A 13,540-nucleotide genomic window follows, 5' to 3' on the forward strand; every position below is an offset into this window, starting at 1 on the left:
AGGTTAATGATAAATCGAGATATTGTGTTTCATGCTGCCATGATATCAAACTCAATATGGGCTCTACCACTGTCAGCCCAAATAAGGTTGAAGGAAACCTTGGTGTCATGATTAATGATTAAATTTGATCTTTTGTCCTCTTTCCACATAGCTCCAGGGGCCCAGACATGCCCCTTGTCACTGTTCAAAATACAACATATCTTCTTAGCTTGTGTAATAAGACCCTTGCAAATGATCCAGAATACGACGGCACTTCTGGCTTTCACCCAACCAAAACGGGTGCATGGAACTTCTCTTTTTGTCAACCTACATTGGCTACCAACCAGTGTCCGTTCTAATTAAGCACAAGGCCTTGACCCTTACCTACAAAGCTAAAGCAGGCTCTGTTCCTGACTGATGATGTGTCCAAAAGGGAATTAGAAGATGTTTGACAACACAAGAATGAAATTACCATCAAGCAGTATTTTGCTAACATACAAAATATTAAGCCGGTAATAGACCGGCTGAAATGAGCTTATAATAACTTTCAACATTTTATTAGAAAGTGATCAAATGAAAATATAGAGAGATGTACATCATCTGGTGACCTTTTAAATCCGTTTCAACATTGATAGCATCAAGAAGTCAGGTCCTTTCCTGAAGTCAGGTTTTACAATAATTTTGATATGCTATTAAATACACCTAGATGTATCAAAATCAGTTGAAAAACCTTCTGTATAAATTAGTTTGAGGTTGGGTGCTTTTTTTACACTGTAGATGTACTCTCCTATACACATGCAGCATGGCTGTGATGTGAGTAGGTGAGGTTTGAAAAGTATATACTTGGGTGTGTGGTTGGACTACATGGATGTGTTAGTGAGATTTAAGTGCTTTCCTAACCTTTTATTTGAATGATTAATTGCTTCACCGAACAAGGACAGCTCAATGTTGTTAACAATGGAATGACAATATAGAATATCTTTTTTATTTATTATTATTACCATTATCATACTTTAAACTGGTATGCCTTTCTCCATTCTATTATGTCTGTTAAGCACTTTAAAAATGATTACCCCATGGCCGGCGACCCGGGTTCGATTCCTGCCCGGGTCATTTGCCGATCCTTCCCCGACTCTCTGCCCACTCATTTTCTGTCCCTCTTTCACGGTCCTATCTGAATAAAGGCCGAAATGTCCAACAAAATACATTAAAAAGAGAAAAAAGCTCACCCCTTGAGATGAGAGGGGAACATCATAGACGCCCTGCTGCCGCCTGCTGTCCGACCGCAACAGTGGAGGGACGTCGTAAAGTGCCTGGCAAGATTTCCCTGCATGATTCCCTTGGGGTACGTCATATATCTAGATAGACAGAAAGAAGGAAAGGCAGACAGACAGACCGACCTGTTGGTACAATAGGATTACATGGTAATGTCAATGAATCTTGGACTTAGATGTAGCATAACGGTCATTATACATCAACATCCATGTGACCCTCTGATGAAGACAGAAATAGCACCATCGTCACGTCAGGTAAAAGATAAAACTGACACAAACATAAAAAAGTGTTTCCTAAAGACAAATTCCACCACCAGTTGGGTGAATTATTATACCAGGGTAGCCATCCATAACACACGTACAGTATGACATGCACACACTCTTTCATAAAGCAAGATTTCCTCATTTTGTAACATGAGAATAAAAAGAGAATTAAATGTCATGCTCAAATACCTTATCTGATACATTCTTATTTCTGGCGATAAATAAGAGACCACAAAAATATTATTCAGAACAAGGACAAATAGAGAGTAGAGTATCATTTATTGATCCCAGGGGTAAATTAAGGCGTCAAGTAGCATACATAAATACACAAGACATTACACACATGTTAACCATATATGGCTCATGTAAGATCCCCCCATATGGGCCCTGACGAAGAGGCGCTAAATTCACAGCGCCGGTGGCTCATGGGCACGATATTAACATTTGTTTGCGTTTTTCTTTATTTCAAGCCTTTGTTTACAATCTATCGCCTTTGTTTTGGCTCCTCTGTGCTACCTTTTCACTTCGAAGATAAACTTTGCATATCTTACATCTGGATCTGAAAAGTACTGTGTGAGTGAGTACCCCCCTTCGAGTAATCGCTCGGAGACCTTGGCCACCTGTTCCATTTGCGCACCTCCCGGCGTGATAACCCACGGAACCTCCGGGCCAGTGTGCTCCCGCGCGCTCTCCAGCTGATTTCAGCGCGCACCCCCCGAGGGGTGTCCCCGCGCACCTCTGGTCGACTGGCCAGATGTTCAAAGCTCACCTTGCAGGAGTTCCCGCCAGATCTGAGATGTGTGACTTAAATGCTTACTATGACAGGTTGAAAATTGCTACGATGTGTTTGGTATCAATCTGATGGTCATATTTCGGGTGGTGACAAGGTATTGGTGTTGAAAATGGTCGTAGATGATTTATTAAAGATTTAGAATCATAGGAATGAATGAAGAGTCGGGCATTTGCCCAACCCCTCTGGGTTACAGTAGCCCAGCCCAAATTAATAGTCGCAGCCTATTGGCTACCTGGCCAAGGTGACCCACGTGGTAAATATTCATTTAAGACGGGGGGAAATATGAATTCTATGAGGTTTTATCTGTATCCAGATCCTCTGCGAATCTCTCGTTCGTGTAGCCTTTCCTCTTGTTCAGGTATGCATTGTTCAGGTATGCATACAATTTCTTTCAAATTGTACTTTGACGTAGAATTAGATTTGTCCTGTAATAAAACTTTCATTGATCTATCTTTGCTATAGACCCCGTTTATTCCTTCATAAGGTTATTGTACTGTCGAAACGTAGCAGCTCCAAAGACATTTCTCCATGTGGAGTGGGACGCTATACTTCGGGTCAGCAGAGTTCTACCTGATTGCAGAGATGTATAGTAACGTAATGTAAGTAAAAGTAACGAAGTACTGTACTTAAGTACTAAACTGCAGTATCTGTACTTTTTTGAGTAATATTTTTTTTCTCATACTTGTACTTTTACTGCACTACATTTTTCTGATGAAATTAATACTTTTACTCCGATATATTTTTCATGTGCTGCTTTCGTTACTCGTTACTCGTTTCTATGCCCGAGCGCTAGATGGCTCTGTCATCACCAGATATGATGGAACGTGTTCACGGTCACGGCAATGGTAGGGAAATAAAAGCAGATTGCATTCTTGCGCTTGTCTTTTGGCGCGGTCAGTGACGCTCAGTTGGCATTGACACTGGCATGTTGGCAAGATGGATGAGGTAGACGAGGTATCACTATCAACATCAACGACACTGCACTTCCATTGCACTTCATAAGAGACTTATTGTACAGAGCTCTAATAAACCAAATGGTATTCAAACTTTTGACTGACTTTTTTTCCCCCATTTTTTTTAATGCAGTACTTTTACTTCTACTTCTACTTTTTACTCAAGTAGCAAAACTTGCAATACTTCTACTTGCTTTACTTAAGTACAACACATTTTGAATACTTTTGTCCTTCTACTTGAGTAAGGTAAGGAAAGGTTACTTTTGACTTTTACTCAAGTCATTTGACAAGATGATACTGGTACTTATACTCCACTACTTTTCTCCAGTACTTTATACATCTCTGCCTGATTGTCACTGGTGTCTACTTAGGATAAAAATATGTTATCGTAAACTGGAACTTAAGCGGGGTGATCAGATCTTTTGAGTGTAGTTCTTGACATACACCTCTCGCTTCCTATTGCAGTCGAATAGGAGTAAAGTGTATGGGACTTAGGATCTTAGAAGTATGGTACCTTCCAGCAACCTTAACCTCTGATTTGTTCTAGACGTCTCTCATATGGGATGGACATGCATAAAGAAATTAGTCGGGCCGCGTGCAAATCAGTTCTACAAGTAAATGGAAACCTTTGACAGCTGGACTCAGACTTAACCGATATTGTTGGAATATTCATAATAAGAACAGTTCATATTAATTGAGTGCAATCACACAATTATCCTGGAACTAGGGAGATCTGCGACTGAGATCCCATCATAATACGGAAACTTGGTAAATTAGGAACTAAAATGAAATGTTTTCTACAGTCCATAGTTTAAGGAGCAGAGCATGAGACTAGGATTCCGGTGTTGGGCCTATCTCAGGTTTCACTCACTCTTAGACATTTAGCCCAAGGCAGGTTTCTCTCTCTCGCGCACGCACTCTCGCACGCACCCACCCACACCCACACACCAAATTATAAAGTGTTCACAGTGTCACATGTGCCTTGGCTGAGCAGCACACATCAGCCCAAGACAAAGTGACCAACACAGTGTCCAGGAGTGTCAGAAGTCACTGTGCATAGTAAAGATAAAGTGTCCAGGAGTGTCAGAAGTCACTGTGCATGGTACAATATCCATTGTATTCCTTGGAAAAAGATGGGGTATCACAAGTGGCACGCTGTGACGGTCCACACACACACGCATGTGCACGCACGCACACACGCACACACACACTAGAAAAAGATGATTGTCCTGTAGGCTGTACTGGAGAAATAAAAAGAAAAAACACAGTGCAGTACAGTAAAGAATCCTAGTGCAGTGTGTAGATATTCCAAGTGTAGAAAAGGCGAAGGATAAGAGTCCAGGTAGAAGCACATGAAGGTACAGAAGGCATGCAGATAAAGTGTGCAGGAGTGGGGGTTTGTTTGCAGTCCAGTCACCTATGACGATCTCTCTCTGTGTGTCCTTCTGTGTGATGTTTAATAGCTAGATGGCCCTGAGGACAAAGGACCTCTGTAGTCTGTATGTCTTGCAGGAGATGGCGTACAGTCTGTAACTGAACAGGCTTCTCTGGTTGTCAAAGACTGGGTACAGGGGGTGCTTGTAGTTGTCCAATATAGAGTCCAGTCTGCTCAGAGTCCTCTTCTCAGCTGTGGAAGTGAGAACCTCCAGTTCGGTGCCTACAACAGACTCAGCTTTCCTCACCAGCATGTCAAGGCGTCCAGCATCTCTCTTCCTAATGCTACCACCCCAGCATGCCACAGCTTAGGAGCACAATGGCCATGACAGACTGGTAAAACATCTGCAGGAGTTTGTTGCAAAAATTGAAGGATCTCAGCTTCCTCAGAAAGTAGAGTCTGCTCTGTCATTCCTTGTACAGTGCTTGTGAGTTAGTCAAATGTCAAAATAACACCAATGATGTAATGTTTTCAGATCTCAAAAAGAAAACAAGATTACATTCACTTTAAAGGTGCACTGTGTAATATTTATAGTAGTTCATTTCCAGAATCCATGCTGCCCATTCACAAGTATTACCTTTTTAAAGGGACACTGTGTGAGATTTTAAGTTGTTTATTTCCAGAATTCATGCTGCCCATTCACTAATGTTAACTTTTTCATGAATACTTACCACCACCATAAAATTCAAAGTATTCATTATGATTGGAAAAATTGCATTTTTCATACATGAAAAGGGGGATCTTCTCCATGGTCCGCCAATCGCCATTTTGAATTTCCAGAAATAGCCATTTTTAGCTGGAAAAATGACTGTACTTGGACCATATTAGAAAATATTAGTTTATTACTTCGTAAACTTTCGTGTAAAGATCAGATTTGGCAATAGGCAGCCCAGTTTCAATGAGCAGCATAGTTGCAATACCTTTTTTGACCATTTCCTGCACAGTGTACCTTTAACAAATACTTACCACACCATCAAATTCTAAGTATTCATTATGACTGGGAAAATTGCACTTTTCATACACGAAAAGGGTGATCTTCTCCATGGTCCGCCATTTTGAATTTCCAGAAATTGTAATCTTTAGCTGCAAAACTTACTGTACTTTGGTCATCCAAGTAAATATTAGTTTATTATTTAGTAAATCATGAAAACACCTAATTAGGAAGTGAACAGCACAGTTTCAATGATCAGTGTAGTTGCAATACCTACTCTGGACACATCCTACACAGTGCACCTTTAGCAACTTAACCCATTTTGACCTGGAGACACACGTGTCGTTTTACCTTTGACGCCGGGAGTGACGTTCTTGCGTTTTCAACAATGCAGGCATTTTAAAATGATTTTGTTATTGTCTGAGTGCCTGAAATGCACATTGGGGGGTAAAAAGTGGTGTGTGAGTCATGTGATAAACAAAATCGTTCCTGGTTGGTTTACCCTACAGAAAAAAACATCCGAGCCTTTTTGTCAGCGCCGTGTTTTTTTTAAAAAGACGGTAACGACCATGGCTGATATAATTGACTGTTGTTAGCAATATTGAGGGCATTGTTTTAAATTTGATTAGCAATGAGGATGATGTTGAGCTGGAGATACCTGACGATAGATAAAGGTCAGTGGCTGCGAGCAATGTTTGAAGATGAGCAGGAAAACTTGCCATTTATGCAGTCTATGCCGGTTGTGAGTTTATAAGCTTCCAAGATATATCCATTGATATAGTGTAAACTTTCTCCCTCGTGCGAAGATACCATACAAAAGGAAGCCAGAACTGTGATCATTATCCTCTAAACTGTGATTATTGGATTATTACCCTCTGATTTGATCGCCAGACAGATAAGTTGGATCATTCATTCTGCTTTTTATTCCCCCATGATGAACTTGACACTAGTGAAAAGGAGGACCTTGTTAGCTAGTGAGAAGCTAGCACTGCTATGTAAACAGTGGCATGCATGGGACAGCTATGCTTCCCACACAGGGACTGGAGACATTAATGCATCCAATTAATGGATTTTGTTGTTGTCGTTGGACTAAATGCCTCTAGGGACATGTTTTGGGGATAAGTTTTCCCTTCTGCGTGTGACTAAAGACGACTTGTGGGAAGACGGGCCGTGCACAAGAAACTGAAAATCCCAGAGGGTTGCTTTAACCCTGCAAGTCTTTACTGGCTGACCTTGAGGTATGGTATCCAACAGTGGCTGGTTGTGTCGCACACATGGATGTCAACACAAGAATCCAAGGAGTGAGAGCGAGATGGGCGATCTTTCCAGAAAGACGCTGACTTTGACCAGCAACAGGTAACAACATTTAATAGTAAAAGCCAATTGTCCAACTACAAACTTGTCTCGGCTTGAAAATCCTTTACATAATAACCTGTAACGCAGTATGTGCACATCTTGGTTAGTATGTTTGTGCTTTATTTCTGTTACTCACCCCCTGTTGCTTCATGGCAGTAGGAACATCATAAATGCCCTGCGGTGGCTGCATTACAGAACTAGAGTTGCTGGAATTCCCCATTCTGGTTGCAGTCACCCCCTGTCAGAAACACATACATGCATATGTTCTTTAGCTTTAGATTTTTTTCTGAAATAAAACATGACAACAGTGAAAATAGGAGAAGCATCCATCCATCCTGGAAGTTTAATTCTAGAGTGGGGAAAATCAGGAGACAATTCTCATTACACCACAAGTAAAAGTACAAAAGTCACGCCCTTCTACTTCTGGATCATGGGTCACAATTCTGCAAAATTCTGAATGGAGGTTAATGGAGAGAGTTCAGCTAAATCCCAATTTCATGTCACATGTGCTCTGGATAGTATAGTGTATAGTGTGCTCTATACAGTAGTATAGCAGTGACTTTTACGGATTTGGATTGGCATTGGAGGGCCATTCATGTTCAGCAGACAACAAAAGTTGCATTGCATTTTATGCGAGAGCAGGCAACAGACTACAACATGTGTCTCACGTACTTGATGTGAACTGATGCTTAAAGCCGGGAGTCACGGGAGTCTTCACCAAGATGGCGGTCTGCTTTGGTCTGACGGGCAATGGGCCTCGAAATTTTCGGATTTCTCAGCAGTCTAGGTTAATCTATGGGTCTTTCTCAAATGCTAGGCCAGTGTCCTTCCAAGTGTATCAGCCTAATTAGTCACGCCCAGTGATTGGATACCCTTTATTAGTCACACCCAGTGATTGGATATTCTGTAGAGTTCACCAAAAAGTATCCAATCACTGGGTGTGACTAAGTAGGCTGATACACTTGGAAGGACACTGGCCTTGCATTTGAGAAAGACCCTATGTCTATGGTAGTGACTGGCAAAGAGGGAGGAAGAGAAACAGACTGAGGGGGCGGGGCACGGCACGCTTCTTCCTAGCGTCAGGGGAGCGTATTCAAAATAAGAGCCGACAGCGCGATCGGACAAAAAAAAAAACACATTTTTTTCTCCCTTCTTTTCTCATCATTATTCGAGGGCCACAAATAGATGCCTGCTAATTGAGTATGGGGTTCTATACATTCTATTATTGAGGGCTGAGAGTTCACCTTACAATAGAAACTGCATAGCACAAAGTCGATCCAACGGCTTATTTTTTAAAACTGCTGTTATTCAAAAACTATAGCGATTTGGCAAATGAATACCAGATCAATGTCAGATTCCAGACCTCTCTAACAAAGTTTCAACCAAGTTGATAAGTTACATAGGTTTGTATAAGTGTAAGTGTTCAGATTTTATGGTTGAAAAACCTTTGCTATCTTAGATTGTATGAACCACCTGTACATTCCACCACTGTTTTCTATGGGGACCAAAAGTCGCACGAAATCGGCAATAACGAAAAAACGACAAGAGGCACGGATGCGCAATGCGTGCTTTAAGATCTCCAAACAGGGCCGGTAGTTTTAGAGTTTTAATGGAAAGCCCTTGGAAGAGTAGTGTTTGAAATTTGCAGAAGAAGCGGATACTAGCAAGCAAGCAATACACAGGACTTAGGGATTACAGTAAGTGGAACTTGCTGGGGCAAGCCCACTTAATAACTGCTCCCTGTTAATCGAATATAAAAACACTTACTTTGACATGAACTGCAACAGCAAACAAATAACAAAATAGCAAACACTGTGTGTGCTAAGGGCACATGATAGATGTTCTGTTGGTGGTGTGGGTAGTGCTGTGCAGGGGGCACATGATAAATGTTCTGTTGGTGGTGTGGGTGTGCAGCCTGGAGGCCAGTGGGCAGCACCTGGTACGGCGGAGACATCAGAGTGTTCTGCTCAAAGCCACCAGCAGTAGGGCTCACAACGTTCTGAAGTGGAGACTGTGCCGCCGAGCTCAGGGGACTTTGGCTCTCAAACATGGGTCCAATGAGGAGCTTGAGGCGGTTGCCAGGGGCGATGCCTTGTCGTCCGTGCAAGGAGCACAGCCACCAGCCCTCCAGGCCACCAGTGTTCTGTTCGATGACCGTCAGTATGTCACCCTTCCGGAAGGACAGCTCCTCCGGTGACTCGGGCACGTTGTCATACAAGGCTTTAGCCATTAGGTTCTGTGGAGTGAAAGACACATGATTCAATTAGTAAGTGTGTGTGTGGGTGCGCACTGGAGATTGTTGGTTGAGGCTGAAATCTTTCAGATTCATCTTTGCGAAAGGCCTGTTACTGAAGCCACATACAAACTCTGAGGATTGTCTTTGTCAGCAGGGCAATGCTCCAAGCTGACAAAGCTTTGTCAATTAGTGTGAGGATGGAGGACCATCAGATCAAGACCCTGTCATCTCCAGGCCTGAATGCCATTGAAAACTTCTGAAATGTGATCAAGAGGAAGAGGGATGGTCGCAGGTCATCAAATTAAGCTCAGCAGATTGACTTTTTGTACCGGGAGGGGAAGTCCAAGAACAATGACAATCCAACAATCAAAGAACAATACAAAAGATGGAGAGCATGCCAATATGAAAGCTGTGATTAAAGCCAAGTTTCAAATGATCTAAATGACTCAAAAACCAAACACCATCCTCTCAGGGGATGTTCATGACATTGCAGGCTAGGTTTAGAAAAGACATTTCGTGTTGCTTGTGTAATTCGCAGAGCTTTCAAACAACATCAAAACCATCTCTTCATAGGGCTGAAAAATTTTAAGAATTTTTTTTTAGTGTTTTCTCTGACAGATATCGAGATTTCGTGATTCCCTTTCTTTAAATCAAGTTTCAGTGCACAGGGCTCTGTTCTCATGCCCCACAAAAGTTACTCCGGTTCAAGTGACTGTCTTTGCTAGAGAGTGACCTGTTCACGCACAGCATGGAACTTTCTGATTGGTAACTGACACAGAGCTGTTCTATCAGAGCTATGAATGTTGTTTTCTACACCACGCAGCAGGGGCAATAAGCAGAGCATAAACGAGTGCAGTGTCGCGTCAGACTAGGTCTGCAGCGATTGGTTTTTACTTCACTGGGGAAAAAACACACAGGAGAAAAGAAACAGAAGGGTCATTCCATGTCAATTCAACAGGAGCCCGCGCACTTAGTTCTCAAAAAATTCTGAAAATATTACCAAGTGCACCCATGGTACTTAAGAGAAACACTGTAAATTGATCTGAATGCAAGATGTATACTCTCCGTGATACAGCCAAATTTACTGGGGGAGGGGGGTGCCCATTTTGTTCACACTCTTTTTTTGGCAAAGTTCACAAGCCCATAGCTCAAGAACTAAACCATGTAGGAAGCTCAAATTTGGCATGCTGGTACATAGATTGGAATCGTTTGTGCAAAACTCTCAGTTTTGTTCTGTATGATCCTGCATCGTCATAGCATTCCCTCAAAGATGATACAAATTGTACTGGAGCTTTTGGCTGTGCTCTGTTTAGGCCTTCAGAAGACATATTTGTGCCCAACATAGCCTCATGACTTTTGTCCCTTGTAGATACAAGTAGAAACACTCTCATAAAAAGCTATAAATAGAAAGGAAATCACATCAGTGTTTGACCACAAGACCTCACAAGCCTGACAAATCATTTTGGGTGTCATTTTCAGAGCACCAGAACACCTTGTGGGATTGTCCACAGATTTTTATTTTATTTTTTTCTTAATTCTCCATGAAGTCTTCTTTTTAAAAATGCCAATGAGACTTGTCTTATGTGAGGTTTTCTTTTTTAATTTCTGATTACCGTACATCTCATAGTACATGTGCAGGCACATCTATTACCGTACATGACATCTCCCTCTTCAAAATGGATAATTACCCTTAAACAAACAACCCATTGCTTACTTGTATTAAGAAAACATTCTTTTACATTTACTGTAATCATTTCCTGTTATCATTAAATCAGTAATTAGTCATTTCTTTAACCTCTGTTAAACTCAATCAATATAAACTCATTTCTATAACTTCTGTTATAAAATCATCTCAGCAGGATCAGCATTCACAACACTAATGCATTTCAATACAATTTTCACATTTCAGTGTCTCTTGTTTCTCTTCTTCTCACTCCCCCCCCCCCTTTTTTTTTGGAATAATACCCCCCCAAAGGCCATAGGTTGTCTACAGGTCAAGCCTGTTGACCGGTTTGCACACCCGTCCAGATCTGGTCACAGATTGACCGGGCATGAGGCTTGCGGGTGGAGCCACACTCTGACTGGAGGGGACTGTCTCTGTCACGTCAGAGTGTGTGGCTGTCCCAGTGTTCTCGCTGGGTGGATGGGGAACCGGCTGAGGTTGTAGGTGGCGGCGGTTCCGCCGAAGCTCAGCTCCCAGCTGCGTCCTGATGACGAAGGATCTCGGAGTGCTGCTTTCCCCTCCGAGACCACCGCTGGTTGTGACCACGATTTCTCGTGATCCAACTTGGACCTCACCACGTCCCCTGGCTGCAGGACAGGTAAGGGTCGGGCCCCGTGGCGGCGGTTTTAGTAGTAGGCCTGCTTGGCCTTCTCTCTGTCGTCTTTCTCCTGCACTGCTGCTCTACTCGACCACTGTGGTTGGAGATTCTTCTCCAGCATTGGGAGCGTTGTCTTGATCTTTCTCCCCATTAAAGGGGCATTCCACCGGTGGAGACATGAATATGTATTGAAAGTGGGTCATATAATATAGTAGAATAGTAGTATACATTTTTAATTTGGTGCCTTCTTGGCCGAGAAAAGGCAGAAAATGACTTTTTAGTGCTTGTGGATTTGTGACAACAATCCCCATAATGCACTGCAATGCTCAAGTTCCACAGGCCACACCCAGTTATTTGGGACTCCATCATTCCTCACTCAGCTGGCAGGCAGTGATGCCAGATTGGGCTGTTTCCCGCCCAATTGGGCTGCTTAGTACAGCCGTGTGTGAAAATGGCCTTTAGCAGAAAAAAAAAAATTAGCCATAAAAATCAATAGAATTGGGCGGGATTTTGAGCTTCTAGGCGGGTTTTGACCATTTTTTTGGCTGGAAATCATCAGCCTCATCTGGCAACCCTGCTTGCAGGTGCATCACAGTGGGACAGACATCACTGGAAAGGAGAAGCTGGAGCACACTGCAGCTTAGTTTTCAAGACTTTATTTTGTGCACACACGCGACCAACGTTTCGGTGTTGCTACACCTTCTTCAGAGTCAAATGATAGCAAGAGACAGACACACACTAGGTGCGATCGAGATGTCATCAACTCATGCATGCGCATTTAGACAGCAATGCACCCTTGATGAAAATGTTGCATGACTGTTAGATTTCCTGTCAAACTTCGAAATTTCGTCGATGTTGCCTTGACGAGGTGACATGTCACATGGTGTCAAACCAGGCACGTGCACTCCAATACGGCAGGGGAGGCACGGCCTCACCAGCCCCAGATGAGAATGATGATATGCAGTAAATGTGAATAATAGTAACAATAACAGCTATTGTTTTCGAGCATCTGCACCATAACTACCATTTGAGCAGTATTTAAACAGTTTCACTCATTTTCATTCATTTTCGTGGCGAAAATCGTAATTTTTGCCCATTTCATGTCAAATTGCTCCGAATACGCTGAATTTGGGGCAACTTTGAACTTGCCTCACCCTGGATTGCGCAATCCCTCGTTAACAAGCTTGAGCGCATGCGCCATTTTGCTCGTTCTGTGAATGCAACCTGGTAATATTGTATTAAACGTTTTTATACACTTAATAGAAGTATGTATGGTGTGCCCTCATTTCCTGATATTTTTTAAATATTTTCTACGTGTGATTATCATTTCTTTACTCTGAGCGCTTTGGCATAACGCCCACTGAAAGATACAATGGTGAGGCGAGCAGTAGCCTGGCCGCAGACTCCTTCTGGCGTTGAGTCTTGCTGGACAGTTACGTCATAGCGAATCTGAAGTTCACAATACAGTCAGTCGGTGTTGTTGGCTAGCTTGTTCACTTTAACTGCTACAAGTGGATTTCATAACGAAACTAAGAGAATTCTCAAAGTTGGATTTCCAAGGGGAAAATATGTGATAAAGAATGGAGGACCGACAGAGCTGAAGGGTTTGCTACTGCAGGTGACCGGTCAGAAGATTATAACTACCCGATCATTTCAAAGTGAGTGGTACAACAGAACATCATTTTTGTTTCCCCTGTGTCTTGTTTGCAACCGGCGAGAATGTGTGGAAGACCATTCGCATGGGATTTTACGACTTAACAATTTACTAAGGACTAAGGAGCCTCACGAAACACAAATCCTTGCGGCTACTCATATTCAATGCCAAATTGCTTTGGACGTTTGGGGCGTCTCGAATAGATGTGGCTTTGGATGAACAGCACCGGCTAAAGTAACGTTAGCATGCACAACGCCAAAGTGAAGGAAAAGAGCGGGGAATGGACCTGATGTACGAGTTAAGGTAAGACCAGTGTTTCCTATGTGTTTGAGGCCTGTGTTTGT

General features: G+C 42.5%; 1 protein-coding gene across 1 annotated transcript in view; it reads right to left on the bottom strand.

The window, feature by feature from the left end:
• Positions 1–13,540, bottom strand: part of nedd9 (neural precursor cell expressed, developmentally down-regulated 9) — a 37,090-nt gene that overhangs the window by 7,264 nt on the left and 16,286 nt on the right. Inside the window, exons 2-4 of the mRNA XM_063185179.1 lie at positions 8,922–9,221; positions 7,122–7,223; positions 1,209–1,337 (exon numbers count right to left, since the gene is read on the bottom strand). Coding sequence (XP_063041249.1) covers positions 1,209–1,337; positions 7,122–7,223; positions 8,922–9,221 — 531 coding nt within the window. The remainder of the gene's footprint in view (positions 1–1,208; positions 1,338–7,121; positions 7,224–8,921; positions 9,222–13,540) is intronic.

The sequence above is a fragment of the Engraulis encrasicolus genome, chromosome 20, assembly GCF_034702125.1.
Source record: "Engraulis encrasicolus isolate BLACKSEA-1 chromosome 20, IST_EnEncr_1.0, whole genome shotgun sequence".
NCBI classification, from domain to species: Eukaryota; Metazoa; Chordata; class Actinopteri; order Clupeiformes; family Engraulidae; genus Engraulis; species Engraulis encrasicolus.